This window comes from Planococcus citri, chromosome 1, assembly GCF_950023065.1.
Source record: "Planococcus citri chromosome 1, ihPlaCitr1.1, whole genome shotgun sequence".
Lineage (NCBI taxonomy): Eukaryota > Metazoa > Arthropoda > Insecta > Hemiptera > Pseudococcidae > Planococcus > Planococcus citri.
The window spans coordinates 57,195,962-57,219,510 of NC_088677.1; the positions used below are offsets into that span (position 1 = coordinate 57,195,962).

The 23,549-nt window shown below is 35.9% G+C and overlaps 1 protein-coding gene across 2 annotated transcripts in view; it reads left to right on the top strand.

Moving 5' to 3' along the window:
* The window catches only part of LOC135833008 (limbic system-associated membrane protein-like), a 489,776-nt gene that overhangs the window by 458,774 nt on the left and 7,453 nt on the right, over window positions 1-23,549 (top strand). For both annotated transcript variants that reach the window (XM_065346596.1, XM_065346597.1), the window contains exons 9-10: window positions 15,979-16,210; window positions 19,215-19,250. In XM_065346596.1, the coding sequence (XP_065202668.1) occupies window positions 15,979-16,210; window positions 19,215-19,250 (268 nt within the window). The remainder of the gene's footprint in view (window positions 1-15,978; window positions 16,211-19,214; window positions 19,251-23,549) is intronic.

Sequence of the window (23,549 nt, forward strand, 5' to 3'; positions counted from 1 at the left end):
GCCTGCATTGTTCTTATATTATGCTTATATCTTATTCTATATATACCTACCGAAGTAAATTAGATTTTTTTAAGTTAGGCCTGTCGTACGGTTACCTACGTATATAAAGGCTTATTTAGGTAGGTACTTCACCTCTCTCTACCTAGTAACGAAATATATACAGTATTTAATTTTATTCGAAATGACGTATTAAACTTTTTTTCTCAACGGTGGGGGGAGGGGGAAGGGGGTACATGGCAGTCTTCTCGAGTCGTTCTCACGAGCGTATAACTTTTTCTATATGCCGACTGCGCCGTCGAGTTGGCTCGTTCGTCGTATATAAGTATTTTTCCATCTCGTTGAAAAATTACCTCTACTTTGAATAACATGTGTTTTGTAGTTTTTCGCGATAAGATTAATTCGATTCGAAGTGCATGTGCTCAAAGCGAAAAAAAGTCTCGTTGCGAAGATGATTTAAATATATATTCGAGTTTTTTTTTCTTTCTTGACTCAGCCTAGGAGACTCTTTCGTATGTAAGAATTTTTCGTATGGTGATGAAAGGAGGAGAAGGGAAAATGTAATCAATTTTGAAACGAACATGGGACATTCGTTGCAACTTGAAAAGTTTAGTTGACGAACAAGCTGATTTGAGAATTATAATGTAATTATTTTATGGAAACAGAGTTTTCCTAACACAAATCGATAGACATTTTTGTTAATGAATATTCGTAAAAGTGAACCGTTTGAGAAAATTGGAGAATCGATTTATTTTTTTCATCGGAATCGTTCACTAACATTCGTTCAACGATTTGAATCAATCGTTCGCGAACTAATAGTCGACGTTCATCATTTAGAGCTGGGGATTTTTAGTAAGTTGATCAGACGGTGTGTTATCTATAGTTCATCGAGTGATTCAGTCGTTCGTGAACGATTTCTTTGAAAAACAGCGACATCGTTCATAAACCTTTTGTTCGTAAAGTTCGCGAACGGTTTGATCGTAGACTGTTCTCGTTGTTCATGAAGTGATTCAGTCGTTCACGAACGATTTTTCTACAAACAGTGGTCGAGTTGTTTATTATCTACTAATTCTTTGATAAATTATTTATTTGAGGAGCTTGGTGACAAAGTTAGACAAACGCCACGGAGGGCGCATACGGAAAGGGACCTAACGACCAAAAAAAAAAAAAAAAAAAGTTCTCCGAAATTGTTGTAGGAACTCTGTAAAGGGTTCCTACAACAATTTCGGAGAACTTTTTTTTTTTGGTCGTTAGGTCCCTTTCCGTATGCGCCCTCCGTGGCGTTTGTCTAACTTTGTCACCAAGCTCCTCATTTATTTTTTCCAAAAGAATTCATTGGTCAACGAGTGATTTAAATTGTTCATGAACGCCGAACGGTTTACAAAAAAAGCGTAAGCCATTCATCAAATGATTCAGTCGTTCGCGAAGAATTTTCCAACCAGTAATGGTTCAGTCATTTGTTACTATTTGCCTCGTACAATTATTCAGTTCCATTTGGAAAATTAATCGTTCATCAAGTGATTCAGTCGTTCACGAACGACTTTTCTGCCCATAATGATCAAGTCACTTGTGACTACTTCTTGCATAAAATTGTTCAGTTCCTTATTTAAAAAACGCTTGGCACATCGAATGATTCAGTCGTTCGCGAACGATTCGTTCATTCATCAAGTTGTTCGCGAACATTTCTCTAACGAAAAAAAAAATGCAACCTACACTCTTTCGAGATCAGTTCACTTTCATCGAATGATTCAGTCGTTCACGAAAGATTTGCGCAAATAATAGGTGAATCGTTCGTGAACAGTTTACCTACTCGTAAAATGATTCGATTCCAACTCAAAAATTCAATTCAATCTTTCATGATAAGTTTGCTTGTGAATAATAAACAATGCGGTTCTTCCTTGAAGATTCTTTCTGTATGTTCACGAAATGATTCAAGCGTTCGTGAACGATTCATTCATCTTGAAGGTCAAATTGTTTGCGAATGGTTTTTTCTATTGCGGTGAAATCGTACATTCGTTTTCAAACTAGTATTTCATAGGACGATTCAGTCGTTCGCGAATGATTTGCTCATATAGGTAATAGTCGAGTTCTTGGCGATCAGTTTTGAAGACTCTTTTTGCAGGAAGTGATTCGTCGTTTGCGAACGATTTGCTCGCATAATAAATAGCAGAGTTGTTCAGGAAGTGTTTGCTAATAAAATACAAACAGACAATTTCATCAGGTGGTTTAGTCGTTCGCAAATGATTTGTTCATATAATATTCAAATCGATCGTAATCAGTTTTCCTAAATATCTCAGTGAATACAGTGACTCATTCTTTACTGAGTGACTCAGTCGTTTGCGAGGGATTTTCTTGCATATTAGTCGAGTCGTTTGTGATCTTTTTCTCGAACTAATTCTAAAAATTTTCCTCGTAAAAACTATAACCTTTCAACAAAAGTGAATCAGTCGTTCGCGAATGATTTGCTCATATAATAACCGAATCAATTGTGATCTGTTTCTGTTTTCTTATTGTAAACGAAATTAGGTACACAGTTTTTCAATGAATGAATCTTTCTTCACTGAACCATTTAGTCGTTCACGAACGATTCGCTCACATTATAATCGAATCGTTCATAAACCATGTTCCATGTTCTAATAATAACAATAATAATTCGTGCAGTTGCGAATGATTCATTTTTCATTGTAGAATTCTTTATTGTTTCATAAAAATATCTCATTCGCGAAGCAATAATTTCATTTTCATACAAATGATTCATTCGTTCGGGAATGATTTTTTTGCTTAGATAATCGAATCATTTACAGTCGTGAATTGAATTAGCGAAATGTGCAGGAATTTTGTAAAGGGCTGGATTTTAAAAAACATTCCTGTTCAAATTTTGGGCAATTTTCTTAGAAAAAATTACACTCGAACGAGCACTCCTCGCAAAGAAATATGAAATTAAAAATCTGCTGTAACGTAAAAAAAAAAGCTCCCCTCGTCAAAAAATGGCAAATTATGGGAACCAAAGGGTAGGTGGATGCTGCTCTGGGGAGGGGGAGGGAATTGTGTAATGAACCATCGAAACGATTTAATTAAGTAGGTATAATTTCGAATCTTTGAAAGAAGTTACTTATACGTATGGTAATGTAAGAATTGTCGAGTCGAATTGAATGAAAATTTTTTTTAGACATTCGTATTCAGTTCGCGATAAACGATCCGAATAGTTTTTATGTGCTAAATGTTTATTCAAAATGAAATATGGTAGGTAGTATGTGTGTGCCAGAGTGGTAGGTAAGCTGAGGGGATGAATAGATGTAATTCGTATTTTCGGACGAGATATGCAGTATAACATAACGTCCGCAGAGAAGTACCACTCCGCGTACATTTAACAGAGTGATTTATGAGCTAGCGAGTATTTAAAAAACAGTTTTTATGTACCAATGATAATTATACGTTGGTAATTAATCATGTAATCTTAACGCAAAATATATAAGAACAATACGATGTTACAATCTTAAAGATTAATTAGCATTTTCATAGGATATGGAATTCCAGTAGTAAAGGCTCTGCATCCGAGTTGAAATCCATTAAGAGCGCGAAAACGTTCGTATTTAAACTAATTAATGGTAGAATCATTCTCTCCCTAGCTTCCTCTCATCAGTTACATAAAAAAGAAGAAACGACAAATAAATTTTGCCTGCTCGTGTTGCGTCGAAAATCGTTGTGCGTTTTGTTTTCATTTCCTTTTACACTTATTTATTATTATATAAATACGTTACACGGGTCCGGGTTTTCCTCTTCTCTTTTTCCTCGACACGTCGTCGCTCGTTCGTTTCGGAAAATTCCAAACGATTGTTTCCTCACGTGAAGGTGTTTTCTCTGTTGTGTTTTTTTTAGCCGAATGAAATTCGACACGGTTTCATTTTTCCAACATCTCGTCTATAGGAAGGGAAAGAGGATGTTTCCACAATTGGAAATATACCTACTCGGATTTAATTGCGTGAAATACGTCAAAAGTATCCCGCCAGTCTGATCCTAGGCCTTTTTTGCTGATCAGGAAAAAAGCGAAAAAGTCGTATATTTTTTTAATTTACTTCGGATTTCTCGTTTCGGTTTTCGACGTGTTTTCCCCTCGCTTACTACAAGGTTATTTTTCCAACTTTGTCTCGTCGATTGTCCAGCTTTTTTTTTCGCGGAAAGGTTTTAATTTTTGAAACGATGTAAGCGCGTGTATGTGATGCGAACGAAGTTGAAACGTTGTGAAGTTGTTGAAATTTCCCCCAATTCGAACGCTGATTAGGGTTTTTTTGAGACAGAAATAGAGGGAAATTATTTTTCTCCAGAGCTGTTATTCGCAGATTTTCATGGAAATTTGGAAAGTGGCTTTCTCATTTGATTATCTATTCGTAGATGAAGGAAAAATTATTGAGGCCAAGTTTGGTTATGTTATTTTCATGTATGTAATTTATTGATTCATTCATACATGAACGATTTTTTCTCCTCTGAGTAAATCATTCACAAAGAATCATAAAAGTCAAATTTTGCCACGTTCTCTTTCACTGGATTTGATTTACCTAGTAACGATTCAGTCGTTCTGGAATGATTTGTGGAATATGAGCGAATCATTTCCGAACGAATTTGGTTCAATTTCAACTTGCGGTTTTCTTCACGACATATTCAACGTAATTTGATTTTTCAATGACTCATTCGTTCGAGAATAAATTTTTCCCTTCGAGCAAATCGTTAGTGACTGAATCATTACCAATAAACCGGGGTAACTTTGTCCCGTGCGGGGTAACTTTGATCGGCAACGTTTTTCAACACTTAGGGCCCCCTAGGTGACGTAATTATGAACCTACCGCGGTCACCGGGTGCTCGTTGGAAAGAGAAATGTCCAGGCTATCAGAATATGTGTAGATCTTTGATGTTTGTGTATTATCAGTTGACGTTTTCGTGTTTTGAAAAAATGTGACGGTTTCTTCTCAATTTTTTGATTTTACAAAAACCTCCGGGTAAATCAAGGTAGAAAATAGTTTTGGATCTGTTGACTATACCTACCGTGCAGTAATAAGTGTAAGTAACCCTAATTCTCATACAACATTTTTTTTATCACACCGCGCCGCCACAGTAACTAGTCAAAAAAAGCGGGGTAACATTGATCACGACTTTTTGAAAACCAAAAATCGACAAAAGCGTGGCAAAAAGAAAAAGAGAAGGAAAAATCGCCGCAAAACCAGCCTCCTCCGCTCCAGAAATCGCGGAAAAAAGAAAAGCAGAAAAAAACCGCAGCAAATTTCGATAATTTTCAATTTTTCCGGTTTTTCTGGATTTTTTCATTTTTTTTAAAACTCGAATTTCATTTTTTGTAGATTTTTGTCATTGATTTTGAAAAATGAATGGTAAATTATGCATCGTGTACTTATTTGTCTATATCTAAGTTACCTCAGGTGGTTATTTCATTTTTTTGACTGATTTGTTCCAATGCAAATACGTCATAAAAAAAAGCTGTCAAAGTTACCCCGTTTTTAAATTTTTTTTGGCAAATTTTCAAAAAATTCCCACGTCTGACCACTTTGGGCTACAGAACTCGTTCCACCGTCAAAATGTAGAGGAAAGATGGGACTTTCAGAAAAAATTTTTTAAAAAAATCCAACTCGAATTTTAGTGGATGAAAACCATAAAAAAACAAATAAAACATGGGTTTTTTGATCAAAGTTACCCCGGTTTATTGGTAACAATTTTTTATGAATCGAAGAATATCCAATTTTGTCTTGTCGGATATAATTAGATTTGATTTAGTTTTCAAGTAATTCAATCATTCTCGAATGATTTTCGATATGTGAGCGAATCGTTCGCGAACGAATTGGGTTATATTTTTGATGGAGGTTGTATTTCTGTCAATTTTTGTATGATTTAGTCAGTGATTCATTCGTCCGCGAACGGTTTTCCTCATTTTTGAGCAAATAGTTCGTGAACGAATCATTCTCAATTTCTCTTGATGGATCGAAAAATATCTAATTTTGTCTTTTTGTTAATCGTATGATTTGATTTTAAAGTGATTCAGACGTTCTCGAGTGATTTGTAGGGTATAAGCGAATCGTTCGCGAACGAATCGAGTTCAGTTTTTGATGATGGGATTATAACTCCCAATAAGTTTCAACATATCACCTAGAAACAGTTGAAACCTATTCGATTTTTCAGTGATTCATTCGTTCGCGAACGGTTTTTTCCCTTCTGAACAAATCGTTCGCGAATAAATAATTTTCAACTTTTATTGGTGGATTAAAAAATGTCTAGTTTAGTCTTTTTGTTAATCATATGATTTGATTGTCAAGTGATTCAGTCGGTCTCGAGTGATTTATAGGGTCCAAACAAATGGTTCGCGAACGAATCGAGCTCAGTTTTTCATAACAGGATAATAACTCCAATGTTTGAAAATGCTACCTTGAACCTAATTTGATTTTTCAGTGATTCATTCAGTCGCGAACGAGTCGTCTTTAGTCAGTAAAATTGACTAAAAAAGATTAAAAATTTAAAAGAAACTTTAAAAAATTGAAAATTGTGCGAAATGCTACTGAATTGAAAAATTTATGGGAAATAGGCAAGAAAACGTGTTGAAACTGAATCAAAAGCTGGTAAAATGTCATCGTAGAAACTTCTTAAAATGAAGAGAAAATCTTTGAAAATCAATAGCAATTTATCCCTCGTATTTTTTTTTCTTTCATTTTCAAAAACATTACGACAACTTTGAGAAATTTCCGCAAACTTTTTTTCAAACAGTTACCTGATTATGAATTTTTTTTTTAAATTTGACTTTTGTTGAACCGTTTTGAAGACATTTCATAAATTTTTTCTTTTGCTTAACTCGTTTCCATGATTTTTAAATTTTTACAAGTCAAGTTCACCAATTTTGAAGAAAATTTCAAGTGATTTGATGCAAATTTTTTCCCTTTATTTTCGCAATAGTTTTACAAATGAAGAGTGATATTCCAAAACTCGCTTTGTCCATTTTCACAACTTTTCAGGAGAGAGGAAAAACAGTTTCCCTTTAAACGGGTAAATTGGCTTTTTAGGCGAGTTTAGCACTTTATTTGGGTGGATTTATGATGTAGGAGTGTAGGTATACATTTCATCCACTAAATACTCCTGAAAAAAATTTCAATAAAAATGGACAAAGCGCGTTTTGGAACATTATTTTTTTTTTCAATTTCTAGTGAATGGGCTATTTAGGTGAGTTTAACACCTCATTTTGGTAGGTTGATGATGTAGGAATGTGAGTTAATACTTCATCTACCAGGTACCGCTGAAAACCCAACTTTGATAAAAATAGACAAAGCGAGTTTTGGAATATCACTCTTCAAATCTTTTCTCAATGTCCCACCAATTTCTATCATTTTCAACAATTCTTCGACAAATTTTTCCATTCGATCTATCAATTTTTTCTGGATTTTGAACTATGTTCTATTTTTAAGCCAATTGAACTCATTTTCCGGCGATGGCGTAAGTATATCGATCAACTTCACGTCAACGTTTCAAAATTAAAAATTCTGATTGGTCGAAATTAATATCACTGTGATCTCGAAACAAATCCCAATTCTGCCAGCTCCGCATTTCTGATAGTGCTCAATTCAATCCACTTTCTATTTCTACTCATCCCATATTATGCAACCTCGAATCAGCTTAGGTATATTTATGTACTTACTTCAAAAAACACACTTTTCCCCGCGTAAATCAGTTTAAAAATAGTGGCAAAAACCCAACGAACGATCCGGCAACGATTAATGCGATTAATCAGCGGTTTTAAAATTCGAAAAAAGAAAACCTTGGAAACTCGATGGCCGTGCTGCGGTGTGGTACACGGTACAGGAAAAAAAACTCCCTTCAGGGAAAACTAAGAGAAAGGAACGTCTAGTTATTCAACTTTTTGCGTCCGGCTAATGAATTAATTTTAGGTAAAAAAATAATTTAGTCGGCGTGTTTTTTCGTATTTTTTTTTTCGCTCGTCGTAAGCAATACGATATAGTTAAGAAAGAGGCGGCGCTCAGTTCTGACGAAGTGGAGGGATATTTTTTTACAAACTCGGCGAGGCTGCCGCATGAAAAATGTATAACAATTGCGGTTAAATTATCTAAACCGTTACGAGGTTAAATACATTTTTCTTTTACTTACCGTTAATTTAAATGACGACGAAATGGCGAATTTCATAACCCCTTTTGTTGCTTACGTTACGTCTCTGATAGGTATACCGAGTACACTACATAGTACAATATACAAAGGAATAAAGAAAGGCAACTTCTTTAATTAAAGAGAAACAGGGATCGGGTAGGCGGGGGCGTACGTTAAGGAAGCTTCAGAAATTTACGGTTAATTGCGAAGCAAACAGAAATAAAAGAGGTTGTTTTTAATCAAATTCACTTCTGTCGCTAATGTGTTCCTTTTTTTTTCGCCGCTTCGTTCGTTTTTATTTGTCGGAGAGGGGTTTTTTCACCTTCCTCGCCTTGTTTGGTCCGCGAATTGGACCCAGTTTTAGGTTTTAAGGTTTTCGTAATTAAATTTTCAAATAATGGAATCGTCGTTTGACCTAGTTACCGGCATATTTTGCGTATTTAAAGGTAAACGTAAGGCTTGAACTCGGGGTGGGGAAGAAGTTTGAAGGAAAATTGTCGCCCGGATTATTCTCCCTGCTACTGCTTGCTGGTCGGTCGTTGTCGTTGGCCGAATGTAATTTGTGCATCGATTTACGTATCTACGTTGAAGGGGTAACAGAAAAAATGCGTAAGGGATATTAGGTACCTCTACCCTATCGTTGGCTCTTGTCTATCTCATTTTAAAGACTTAATTATTCATAAGAATTATATAGCGAACGAAGAATGGAGAGAGAATTCGCCATCGTCGCTTAGAACGACAATTATTATTTTTTGCTCGCTTCCTCATATCTATCCAAGCCCACCCCCTTTTTTCCATAATGTGGTATGTAAATTGAAGCCTTAAGCGGTAGATTTTACTTTCATACCGCCTTTACGACGTCGCCGTCTCCGCGTTTACCCCACTCCAAGTTGTATATGCATTCGAAAAGTTTTGCAGCAGGACTTTGGGGTTTTGGGCGCGACGAGTCGAGTCGTTTGCGCAAATCTACGTAATCAGCTCATTCGCCGTCTTCATTACCTGATGAATATTTTGTGCGAACGACTCGTCGGCAGTGCGACTGCGACGCGACGTAGCGTAAGCAGTTGTTGTCGTAATTTCTAATTCACCCTTATTTCAGAGAAGTAAAAGCGATTGTTGAATTTGAATTTTATACAATTCTAATTTACGGACCGTTTACCGCGCCACCGATTCCTGAGCCGAGTCTGGCCGGGCTGTCTTTCATAATCAACTCGTCGTCTATCTTTCTTCCAACTGCACTGTTTTGGTCTCTCTGTCTCGCTCTGTCGTTCATTTTTGATACGCCTCATCGTCTTAAACGCGAGGTAATTTTTTTTAAAAATCTTCCAAGGGTCGCGTATAAAAATACAAGCGTTGACGCCGAAATGCCTTCGAATTGATTCCTTTTCTTTTCTGTTGTCGAAAAAGAGGTAGAGGGAGGTGTGGATCGGGGGTAATTGCCGAAATGATTTTCGAGGCGAGAAATTTTAATCTGGAAATAGCGCGGGTGGCGATAAACGAGGACGAAGAGGCTGAGAAAGTGGTAATATTTCAGCGTAATGAAGGTTTTTATTGCCGGTGGTGGCGACGCGAACGGAACGGTTCGACGCAGATTTATTTTTATAATGAAGTTCGCCGGGGTGTCTTTGTTGGAAAGGGGAATATTTTTCACGATGAGGAAAACAGAGAAAAGAAAATCTAGAAAAAAATAATTTCAATTGTTTTATGATTTGGGTTTGAGTGAAGTTTCAATTTTTTGGATTGGATTCCACAAATGAATAGCAGATGAATGATCTTCACCGATTTCATGTGACCGTGAATCTGACAAATATATGGCTTGAAATTTGACTTGAATCGTTCGCGAAAGGTTCGCTCAGAGAACAATTGGATCACTTGAAAATCAAATCAAATGATACACGAAAGAACAAAACTAGACATTTTTTAATTCACCAATAAGAATTGAGAATGAATCGTTCGCGAACGAATTAATCACTGAAAAATCAAATTAGATTCGAAATGACATTTTCAGACTTGAGAGTTTTTATCCTATCATGAGAAACTGAACTCGATTCGTTCGCGAACGATTTGTTCAGAAGAGAAACGAATCGTTCGCGACCGAATGAATCGCTGAAAAATTAAATGGGTTTCAAGGTGACATTGACATGTTGAATCGTGGGAGTTATAATCTTGTCATCAAAAACTGAGCTCGATTCGTTCGCGAACGATTTGCTCGGACCCCTCGAATTACTCGAGAATGACTGATTCACTTGAAAACTGAATCATATACGATCAACAAAAAGACAAAACTGGACATTTTTCAATCCACCAACGAAAGTTGAGAATGATTTATTCGCGAACGATTCGTTCAGAGAGGAGAAAATCGTTCGCGAACGAATGAATCACTGAAAAATCGAATTAGTTTCAAGATTACATTTTCAAAATTAAGAGTTTTTATCCTGTCATTGTCATGAGAAACTGAATTCGATTCGATCGCAAACGATTTATTCTGAAGAGAAAATATCGTTCGCGAACGAATGAATCACTGAAAAATCAAATAGGTTTCATGGTGACACCATGACATGTTGAAACTTGGGAGTTATAATCTATGTCATCAAAAACGGAGCTCGATTCGTTCGCGAACGATTTGCTCGGATCCCACAAATTACTCGAGAACGACTGAATCACTTGAAAATTGAATAATTCGATTAACAAAAAGATAAAACTAGACATTTTTCAATCCATTAAATAAAAAAAAAGTTGAATGATTTGTTCGCGAACGATTTGCTCAGAAGAGAAAAAATCGTTCATGAACGACTGAATCGCTTGGAAACCAAATAAAATTTTGTCTGACTAAACGAAACTGGACATTTTTCTATCTATCTAAGAAAATTATGGATTATTCGTTCGCGAACGATTCGCTTACAGGAGAAAAATCGTTCGCGAACGAATGAATCACTGAAAAATCAAATCTGGTTTAAAATTATGTTACGTGACGAAACTCGATAGCGACACTCCTGTCATTGAATAACTGAGCTCAATTCGCTCGCGAACGCGATTTGCTCAGAATCTACAAATCATTCGAGAGCTACTAAATCAAATTCAGTAAAAGAATTTCTCAAATTGCCAATTTTCGCGTCACAAAAATAGCAACACCGTCGTTGCGGGTATTTAAATTCCGACGAGATTTTACGCATTCGAATTAATTTCACTATCGAGACATACCTGCCTATTTTAAAAACCGAAGTGAGAAAAAAAAACAGAAAACAACGCGAACGGTAATTCGTTCGAGTCGATTTGGAGCTTTAAATCAAACTATGTGCTTCGCCTGCACCCTGCACCCTGCATCGTGTTACTTGAACATAGAGAGTGAAGAGCAGGGTAGGTACCCATTGCGATGTAAACCTTTTCGAATGAACTTTTGACATTTAAATGGAAAAATCTTCAATTACGAGTTTTCCGTTTAAGCGTATATGATGCGGTACGAGCGAGTTAAATGTATTATTCGATTCTAGCATCGTTATTCGAACGCATATATGGTAGGTATAGTACATATAAGAGAAAAGCTATACGAAAGAGTGAGCGAGATGGACGAACACAATTCCGCTAGATTGTGGGGTGAGAAAGAGGGGGCGGGGTTGAAAAAAAAAGATAATGGCTTAATTTAAGTTCGTCAGATTAGCGGCGTATATTACAATTCCGTAGAAATTATAATTTAAAAATGAAGAATAGCTTTTTCATTTGGAAGCGTGTACCTACTCTGTGTAGGTCTCATCTCTCGACTCGACGCCACTCTCTGTGTGGTAATACTCGTCGTCCTCGTGGTACAACATAATACTCTCTCTCTCTCTCTCTCTCTTTCTCCTTCTCTAGTATGGTACTATACGTATATGTTTTGGAAAAAAAAAGGGTCGACGAGGGAATAAAGTAGTCGTGTCATTTTTGTACGTACACAGAGATCTGGTCGGTTTGGTACTGTAGGATGAGAGGACATTTCGCTATCTTGCAATAAATTTTGGCGGGAACGGCTCGTACAGCGATTTCATTGACGGCAAAATCGCGACTGGCTCGAGCTCGGCGTGCCTTTTTTTTTTGCATGTCGGATTGTCGGTGCGATGGAGTGGAGCACAGAGTAGACAATATGAACGCACATCTTTATCCTTGCTCTCTCACTCGGGGTTTTAATTAAAAACCGGAAATTGCTGCTACGAGATAACTACGCCTTCGTTTGATGGCGTGACCTCTCAACTCAGGACAGTAACACGACGACCGATGCGATGTGCGATGTGCACTGTTTTCCCGGCTGGATAGATGCGGAAAAAAAGGTGTATCGTTGTGAATTTTCTCGTAATGAAGGTATCGATTCATGCAGCTTAGTCGAGGGTGTCGTACAGTTGATCTGGGTTCAATCGTTGTCGACAAATCGAGAAAAAATTGGAAAAATTATTATTATTATTATTATTTTTAACTTGATGAGGATTCTAAATCAGAAAAGGTATTCCCAGGTATGGTCATTCGTCCTGTTCCCAGATTTGGACAATTATGATGGATTATTGTTGGGTACCTGCGAAAAAAATTTTGAGCGGAATTTCCGCCCCTCAACTCACCCACCCTTGGACAGTATAGCTAAAAAACGTGTTGGGGGGGAATCTATATCCATGAGTTGTGGGGAGAAAATTATGGTACCACGCGAAATGTGTAGGGGAAACAAATGGGCCTTTCAACACGATTTTTTCAAAAGTTTTTATCATAGTGGTGGGGGTAAAATTGGCAAAATAAAACTTTGAACTGCCAACGCTCCGGGTTGAAAGGTTGGGCACAAAATAACTTGCCAAAAATTCCTGCTTTTGCCAAAATTATGAAAAAAATCTCGTTTTTATCAACATTTTTAAGAAATCCTAACTTTGGTCGAAATTGTCAATAAAGCACTGTTTTTGGCCATAATTGTCAAAAAACACATTTTCTTTGGCAAAAATTTCGAAAATTCCTATTTTTGCAAAAATTATCAAAAAATCTCAACTTCTTGTAAAAAATTGCCAAAAATGCACCTGTTTTTTGCCAAAATTTTCAAAAAATGTTACTGTCGGAATAATTGTCAAAAAAGTTTAATTTTTGCCAAAATTGTACAGAATTTTCTCTTTTGAAAAAATCATTTAAAAATATCAACATTTGTCAAAATTGCGAAAAAATTCCTGTTTTTAGCCAAAATTGTCGAAAAATGCCTTTTTTTGACGTTATCAAAAAAGTCCTAATATTTTTTGCAGAAATGGCCAAAAAACTTTGTTATAGGAGCCGAAATTTCAGAAATTCCTGCTTTTGCCAAAATTATCCCCAGAAGTCTTTGTAGTTCTGTTTTTGCCTAAATTGTCAAAAAATCTCATTTAAGCATGTCAAAATTGTAAGGAAGATCCTTTTTTGTCAAAATTATTTTTAAAAAACTCCTATCTTTTGTAAAAATTACTGAAAAAGAACTCCTACTTTTTGCCAAAATGTTCAAAAATTCTGTTGCCAAAATTGGTAAAAATTCTTACTTTTGCCAAAATTATGGTAAAAAGCTCTGTTTTTTGCGAAATCGTTCTCAAAATTCATTTTTTTCGTGGTCATAAAAAAACAGTTTTTTGGCCAGAATAAATACCTACTGTTGTAAGAAAAACTTCTGTTTTTAGCCAGAATTTTCAAAACGCCTGCTTTTTGTGAAAATTGTTAGCAAGTTCTACTTTTTTGACGAAATATTGTTGGCAAAGACCCTTTTTTGACACGTTATCCAAAAAATTCTGTTTTATGCCAAAATGGTCAATAAAATTTTGTTGTTGGCCGAAATAGTCTGAAAGTACAGCTTTTGCAAAAATTGTCAAAAAGTCCCAACGGTTGTCAGAATTTGTCTTTAAAGTGCTGCTTTTTCCATTTTTGAAATCAATCTTCGTAATTTTATATTTTTCCTCACGATTTTCGTTTTTTTTTTTTTTTTTTTTTTTTTTTGTTTTCTATTCATTTTTTCTAGTTCTCTTTAAAAATAGAAAAATCCTGACCCAAAAAAAATACGAATAATTTACCAAAAATTACTAATAAGGCACTAGAATTCCCTCGGAACAAACCACACGTTACTATAAATTCACCTTACACGTGTTACAAACCAGTAAATTACCAAAAATTACCAATAATTTATCAAAAAACCAAACCAGCAATTTACCAAAAATTACCAGTTATTTACCAAAAAGTTGGAAATTACCAGTGATTTACCAAAAAGTTGGAAATTACCAGTAATTTACCAAAAAGTTGAAAATTACCAGTAATTTACCAAAAAGTTGAAAATTACCAGTAATTTACCAAAAAGTTGGAAATTACCAGTAATTTACCAAAAAGTTGGAAATTACCAGTAATTTACCAAAAAGTTGGAAATTACCAGTAATTTACCAAAGGGTCAATTTTCTGGAGCTGTGGCGATTCAAAGTTTTCTGTTGTCAATTTTACCCTCACCACTATGATAAAAATGTTGAAAAAAACGTGTTGAAAGGCCCATGCTTCCCCTACACATTTCGCGTGGAACCAGAATTTTCTCCTCACTATAGGTACTCATGGATACCGATTTTTCCCGCAAAAAACGCATTTTTTCGGCTATTCTGTTCAGGGGGGGGGGGGTTGAGGGGCGGAAATTCCGCTCAAAATTTTTTTGGAGGTTCCCCACAATAGTCCATTATAATTTTCCAAATCTGGGAACAGGGCCATTTCGCCTATTTTACCTGGGAATACCTTTTTGCCAACATTCAAGATCAGCACCGATGCTAGTTGAAAGCTCTCTCCTGATTTCCCCCCTCACTCCCTCACTCTGTTAAAAGTCGCGTCATTGTATCGTAAAGTTATTCTCCTTGAATTCAAAATTTGTTCAAATTATCTGTCAAATTCTTTTCCAAAAACATTAAAAATTCGATAAATTCGCGAGCTTTTTTTTTCGAAACACTTCTCGACGATTTAATTGCCCTTTTTTCAAGTCTTCGACGAAGAACGCGTAACTGCATCTCATCTTTTATTTTTATAGCCTATATGGCCACCTACCTACGATGTCAAGAAAGAAAAAATACCCAAAAGCGAGGGGAAAAATCTCATTATTTTTGAGCGTAAATCAATCTAAATTTATTCGGGTGGGCGTTCCCCTTACATATCTACGAGCCATAAAAAGGAGTCCATTATGGCGAAACAAATTTTCACCTCGGTGTATACGGCGGCGAACATCATTATTAGTTGAATTTATCCGCGCGTTATGAAAATTGCTCGACGTAAACTGCCTGCGTTTAGAAAGAAAAAAATATGAAATAACACTAAGGGAGAATCCAACGCGGCCGAAATTTACGTGGTAACTTACCAAGTAGGTATATTTCGGTATAAAAAGTAATTAAAGTGGAGAATTTTCAACCAAAATAAGTTTTATCTTCTACGTAGGAAAAAAAATATAACAATTTATTCGGACAAGAAGTACAGCAACTGGGGGACGAGAGTTACAAAAAGAAAAAAAAATTACCGAATATAAACAGTTCGGTTTACAAGTGGAAAAAGTGGAATAATTTAAATAAAAAGTATCGTGAACTTGGTTAGGAAAAAAAAAGAAGAAAGAACTTTATGAAGTCAACAAACAAAACAAATTTACTTCACGACGATGGTAACTTGGTACTATTTGGAAGTTTTTAACCAATGAATAAATTAAAGACTATGCTAAAGGTTTGCTTATTGCATCTCCCCCCTCATATACTACTTGCTCTCGATCCGTACTTAGATCGAAGTTTTTTTTTCAAGAAATTAAGTGTCAGAGTCGATGTATAAAATTGATTTAATCGATGCTCATTTTTCTGGTTTTTTGAACAGGATGGCGATGTGATGTACGCACCAGGAGATTATGAAGGAAGCGGTGCTCGTTCAAAATGGAAGAATTTCACGATACAGACAACACCCAGCGACCAATTCACTCACTCTATGTCGTTCCTTATTACAGACTTAGATCCGGCCACTCAATACGAGGCTAAAGTCATCGCCAAGAATCGTTTCGGATGGAGCGAACCGCCCCGAGAAGCTTTTCGATTCACGACCAAAGGCGCAGGTTGGTTATGTGACACCCTGTATTTTTTCTAGGCTAATGAACTCTCTATTTTTGAAACATTTTTTGTTTTGCCGAATGTTATTTGTATTTTGCGTTGGCGAGAATTTGGATAGAAGGGTTAGGGAAAGAGGAGAAGAAAGATCCAGTTCGGAGTTTTCTTCTCAAGTATATAGATACTCGTGTGAAGTAAAAACGAAAAATGGTGCTTAATGGTGCGATGTTACCTACCGTTTTCAACGTTTCGTTTTAATGTTGAATATGTTCATTTGTTGGTACACTGCAAACGAAAGTATTTTCATTTTTATTAACGAAATAAAACAAGCTGCAAATTAAAACTAAACAGCTCTCGTGTACTAGCTGACGAAATGAGCATAATCACTGTAGGATAAGATGAATATAACTGGATGGGGGAGGGGTACGAATGAGCCACCTTATAGTGCCACGCTGAAACATCATGTAGGTAGTGTAATTTCAGGTATCTATCCAGAGAAATCTAATAAGTGGGGTGGCAAGCGACGTAGAGGTGGAATTTTTTCATCATAGTCAATGTTCCTGTGTAGTACTCGTATGTACAGGAGGTAACATACATATAGATGAGCAAAGATGGTCATTAAACTCGTTAAATGAGTAACACTTTTCTAAATTGTTGATATGGTTCGTTCATTTATTAGTTTGTACAAAAACTCCATAAAAATTGATAGCTCTTCGAGTCTGAAATGAGACGAGGCAAAGTAGTGAGGTTTTTTAAAGGGGGATTATGATCATCAGGGAAGCTTTATTAGATACATATGTACAGCGGGAAGGATGGAGAAAAATGTCGAAGGATTTTGATGAAATTCATTGAAGACCTCTTCTTTTTGATCTGAAAGCCAGTCAGAATTTTTTTTAGCTCAAGAGGTGCCCCTGGAGGGGATATTATGGGTCCTCAAAGAGGAAGCATTTTCGAAAGAAACGTGGTTTTTTTGCTCTAGCTTCTGCTCAACCTGTTATAGGAGAACTGGTCCTGTTCCAAAATATGATATTTAAGATTCTGTGTCGATCTGAGATATTGTCATCAAAATCCGAGACCACTTTTAGGGTTCCTTCTTCTGAATGACTGAAAATTTATTATTTTAGAGTAGCTTTTAGACTTTAGAGTAGACTAGTATTTGATAAGTTCTTGGCCTTTTTAAATAATTTTCTAAAAATTGGCAGTAATGACCCAAAAATTGGCACCACTGTATTCCAAAATATTTCTTCGATTTCAGAAATTATATCCTTCAATGTTTCGGCATAAGTATTGCGCAACATCTGAGAAAAAAAATTCAAACCACAAATTTACTTTGAAATGAGTGATGCAAATTTTCAATCACTTTGTGGAATCTTTAAAAAAGTATCGGATTTTGATGGCGATGGCTTAGGTTAATGCGAAATCTAAAATACTAAGTATCTTTTAAAGTTAAGCCATTTTTTCCAAAACAGGTTAAGTAAAAGCTAGAGGGAAAAAATCAGCGATTTTTCTGAAAATTTCCCTTTTTTGAGACTTTTTTATTTCTCCCCTCCAGGAGGCAACTCCAGAGCTAAGATTTTTTCTGAGTGACTTGAATTCTAAATTACGTCAAGTGTTGAAAAAATATGAATTTTTGAAAGCATTTGCCTTCACTTCGTTTGACCTAATTTGTACCTATTCTTTTTTTTGGAATTGAAATCCCTAGAAAAAAAAACATTTTTTTCTTTTCAAGATTTCACATTTATAATTATTCAAAAATTAGAAGGAAACCCTCCAGTCAAATTTTATCGTAGATAGGTGTGTTTTTTTTTGGAAAAGTTAGTGTGATTAAAATTTATAAAAAGATAATGATTTTTTTTTAAAGTTCTTGGGGTGCATTCTAAATTGAAAAAAAACTGGTGAATGATTTTTTAGAGGAGGAGGAGGAGGAGGGCTGCAATTTTTATTCTGTTTGGGGAGCAAAAATGCTGAATCTTCCCCTGACGATTAAAGTTTGAAATTTTAGCAAATGAAGACTTCATTGTCCGTTCACTTTTAAAGTAAAAAATTTTTTTAAAAACAATAGTTGAAAAAATGAATGAGAAATGTTGAGAATGAACGAGGGATAATTTCTCGAATGTTGTGGCTTGAAATCAAACAGAAGCTGAATTTCTGATAAGAATACGTAGTATGTTTGAAAACTTTTGCAGCCAGAATTTAAACTGTTTTAATTATTTTTCAATTTTTGATGTATTTTTTTCCTCGTATCCGGTCGACATGCCTAACTCAACATGAAAAAACACTCAATCTACGAGTAAATCTAAATGCCCTTCTCTTGCCAGTACTTGAGGAAAACCTGGGCATTGAAGTTTTTTTTCTCTCTGAAAAAAACTGGCTAAAAATACGTTTGAAGGACTAAAAATTTGCTTATTGTTGGGGAGGTACCATCATTCTAAAAAATTTTAAATTTCTAAAAATGCCCAAGGTTGAAAAAATTTGATTTGAAACTAACATAGATTTTGTACAAAAATTACAATTTTGTGTCTTTTGGATAGCTTGGGGTGAGGTAGTGAGCTGAAAACCTTACCACAGAGTTTTTTGGCTTCAGAATCGATTTCCTTCAGGTGGTTTCAAAATCCCAAGAAAAAAGCTTTTCACGCTATGAACTCCTTAAAAGCTGATTAGATGTAAAGTGTAAACCAATCAATTGATTGAGACCATAGTTATGAAAGTTGGAATTTTAATTGCGATAAGAGATGCAATTCCTTTAGCAATGAAAATCCAAAGTACATTTTTCAATGTATCTTACCACTGATTGTGAGATAACCTAGCATTTGCATATCTTAAAGGCATAAATGGTAATATATTATTGCGTACTACAATTTATATTGGGTCAATTGAATTCATTTCTAATTTGATCATCAACTAATGGAATTTCTTAATCAAATTTTGTTTCATGTTCAAATTTCTTTGGCGGAATTTCTTCGACGTTCGTTCTTTCGCTACACACGTTGAATTTTTCAAACCGACTTACAGAAACCAATCCAGATTCAGCCAACGATGTATACTCAGGTAGGTGTGATTTGACGTGTATTCTGTGTATTCCATATTTATGGTTTTGTACATTCGATTCGAGTTACTTATGTGTTTGAAAACATGGTAGATAATCCGAGCAAACAGTGAACAGCAACGTTGTTTATTCACAATTAGAGGACGATACGGTACGAGATTTTACGAAGTTACGAAGTACCTGTTTTCTTTGGGTGTTTTTTTTTTGCCCATAGTGTATGTATGTGTATTATGGAGACGAAAGACGAAAGGTGCTCGTTATTTGCAGTGTAGTGAAGGTACTGGGTATGTACTCGCCATACCTCTATGTACAAGTGATTTTTAACTCTATCGCGAGAAATTATCGTCTGTGTAACGCGAAAAGGGTTTAAAAAGATGCAACACAAAGACGCAAGGTATGTACAGTACAAGGTACACACTATACACAGATATGTACGTAGGTAAATGGCTACACGCTGAAAGATGGAAAGAAAAACACCCGAGCCCGAGAGGGACAGAGAGTAAGGTTTGTGTTTCTTTTGTAAATATTTAAACGGAAAGGGTTTTCCGACTGCGAGTTAATAATTAATATTTCGTTAATCAAAAAGCTATGCTCGCGTGCTCACAAAAACTAGGTGAGCGCGATGCGATGCGCACCGCGTACTACTTATTCGCGAGGTGATAAACGTCAAATGGTGCCCATGGCAGGGGACAAAGGAGGGGAGGGAATGTAAGTGACGAGGTAATCTTTAGGTGTTTTCTACTTTGAAGTATCGGATCCCTCAGCGAGTGTGCTCGTTTGTCGAGTTAAATTAACGGAAAATTTCGTTGCAGTGGAAATGCTTCTGGCTTATTTTTTCCAAGGGTGACGCAGATGGTGAGTTGGAGAGGTGGGGAGTGAAATGGAGGTGAGTTGAAAGAGATATGTGTATTTATGCGAGTGCGTTGTCTGGATTAATGGTTGTTAGGTGTAATGTAGGTACTTAATTATAATTAGTCGAGGTGGAGATGTTTTATTTGATGCGGATAGTGCATCTTTCAGGTTTATTACTAGGTATATTTGCCTACCTATTTGGATTGTACGTGGGGAATTCGTTCTTTTATATTAGAGGAATCTTTGGTAAACGAAAGAAAAATGTGTGGTCTTCGTACGTTTTCGGTTTTTTAGTGACGTTTAGTCTTTTAATTATGTTTTGAATACTGTTTTGTACAATTTTTATAAAATTTTACAAAATTTTCATCACTTTTTTACTAATTTTCATTCGTTTCAAATATTTATTTTGTGTTTTATTTCATTTTAACATGTTTCCAACACTTTTTCGTCCAATTTTCTTAAATTTTGCAAAAATTCGTAATTTTCTCCCAACTTTTGAAGATCTTTTCTAATCTAATACCTAAGCGATCAAATCTGCAAGTACTTGAGTAGATACAAACGCTCTGTCCCAGTACATTTCATTCCATTAACCAAATTATTCTAGGAACATACATATTATTCGCAATTCTAATAAAAGTCAATTTTCTAGTGTTTATGACCGTAGGAATTTTTTTGAATGTCTGGTGAGTACCTACTTGATGAATTCTGGTGACTTCATGGTGACAGATTCATCAGAAGTCAGCAAGTAAGTTTTTTGTCTTCTTTGTGGCGAATTATTGGTGAAGAAATCACCAGAATGTCCTCATGATCTTGGACATTTTTTTTTGAATGTTTGGTGGGTCCTTGGTTAATTCTGGTGACTTCATGGTGACAGATTCATCAGAAGTTACCAAGCTGGTTTATTGTCTTTTTAATGGCGAATTGTTGGTGAAAAAATCTCAAGAATGTCCTCATGGCTTTTGAAAATGTTTTTGAATGTCTGGTGACTCCTTGGTGACAGATTCACCAGAAGTCCTTTTTATGACGAATTGATGGTGAAGAAATCACCAGAATGTCCTCACGACCCTGGAAAAGTTTCTGGAATGTCTGGTGACTCCCTGGTGAATTCTGGCGACTTCTTGATGACAGATTCACCGAGACGCACCTGGTCGGGTTTTTGCCTTTTTTGTGGCGAATTGTTGGTGAAGAAATCACCAAAATGTCTTCATGGCTCTTGAAAATTTTTTTGATTGTCTGGGGACTCCTTGGTAAATTCTAGTGACTTCTTGGTGACAGATTCACCAAAAGTCACCAAGTGACGTTTTGATTTTGTTTTTAGGTGAATTCATGATGAAAAAATCACCAGAATGTCCTCATGACCTTGGACACTTTTTTTGAATGTTTGGTGAGTCCTTGGTGAATTCTGATGACTTCTTGGTGACAGTTCACCAGAACTCACCAAGCTGGTGTATTGTCTTTTTAATGGCGAATTGTTGGTGAAAAAATTTCAAGAATGTCCTCATGGCCTTTGAAAATGTTTTTGAATGTCTGGTGATTTCTTGGTGACAGATTCACCAGAAGTCATACCAAGTGGGTTTTTTGTACTTTTTATGACGAATTGATGGTGAAGAAATCACCAGAATGTTCTCACGACCCTGGAAAACTTTCTGGAATGTCTGGTGACTCCCTGGTGAATTCTGGTGACTTCTTGGTGACAGATTCACCAAAAGTAGCCAAGTAGGTTTTTTGTCTTTTTTGTGGATGAATTGTTGGTGAAGAAATCACCAGAATATCTTCATGGCTCTTGACAATTTTTGGAATGTCTGGTGACTCCTCAGTTAATTCTGGTGACTTCTTGGTGACAAATTCATCGGGTCACCAAGTGAGATTCTGACTGTTTTTTAGGTGAACTTATGTAAAAATCACCAGAATGTCCTCTTGACCTTAGAAATTTTTTTTGAATGTCTGGTGACTCCTTGGTGAATTAGAACTCATCAAGTGGGTTTAATGTCTTTTTTATGGTGAATTTTTGGTGAAAACCCCACCAAAATGTCCTCAAGGCCTTTTAAAATTTTTTTGATTGTCTGGTGACTCATTGATGAATTCTGGTGACTTCTTGGTGACAGATTCACCAGAACTCACCAAGTGGGTCTGCTGTCTTTTCTATGTTAAATGTGTGATGAAAAAATCACAAGAATCTCCTCATGGCCATAGAAATTTTTTTTGAACCTCTGGTGACTCCTTTGTGAGTTCTGGTGACTTCTTGGTGGCAGCTGACAGATTTACCAAAAGTCACCAAGTAGGTTTTTTGTTATTTTTGTGGCGAATTCTTGGTGAATAAATCACCAGAATGTCCTCATGGCTCTTGAAAATATTTTGGAACGTCTGGTGACTGCTCAGTTAATTCTAATGACTTCTTGGAGACGGATTCGCCAGAAGTCTCCAAGTGTTTTTTTGTCTTTTTTATGGCGAATTGTGGGTAAAAAAATCACTAGAATGCCCTCATGACCTTAGAAATTTTTTAAAATCTGGTGATTCCTTGGCGAATTCTGGTGACTTTTTGATGAAGGATTCACCAGAAGTCGCCAAGTAGGTTTTTTGTCTTTTCTGTGGTGAATTCGTGGTGAAGAAATCGCCAGAATGTCCTCATGGTTCTTGAAAATATTTTAGAACGTCTGGTGACTCCTCAGTTAAATGTGGTGACTTCTTGGTGACAGATTCATCAGAAATCACCAAGTGAGATTCTGACTGTGTTTTAGGTGAACTTAAGATGAAAAAATCACCAGAATATCCTCATGACCTTAGAAATTTTTATTGAATGACTGGTGATTCCTTGGTGAATTAGAACTCATCAAGTGGTTTTAATATCTTTTTTATGGTGAATTGTTGACAAAAAAAAAAAAAAACACCAAAATGTCCTCATGGCCTTTTAAAATTTTTTTGATTGTTTGGTGACTCGACCTTGGTGAATTTTGATGACATCTTGGTGACAAACTCACCAGAACACACCAAGTGGGTGTGATGTCTTTTTTATGGTGAATGTTGGTGAAAAAATCACGAGAAGGTCCTCATGGCCTTTGAAATTTTTTTGAACGTCTGGTGACTCCTTGGTGAATTCTGGTGACTTCTTGGTGACAGATTCACAAGAAGTCACCAAGCGATTTGTTGACTTTTTTAAAAGATGAATTTATAATGAAAAAATCACCAGGATGACCTCTGAAAATTCCTGAGGATTTTTTTTTTTTAATGAAGCAGAATGATGGTCTTCTCTAAGAGTTGAAAACTATATGGTGCGCAGAAACATCGAGTGCCTCAAAGAAAGTTTTTGAATCTGGATCCTAAATGCTCTCTAGATCCTAGATACGAGTACATCTCATTATTCAGGTCGACAGCGCTGCATTCAATTATTTACTTACTTTAATTCCAAGAAACCTTAAGAGTACTGAAAAATGTCACCTTTAAAATTTAAA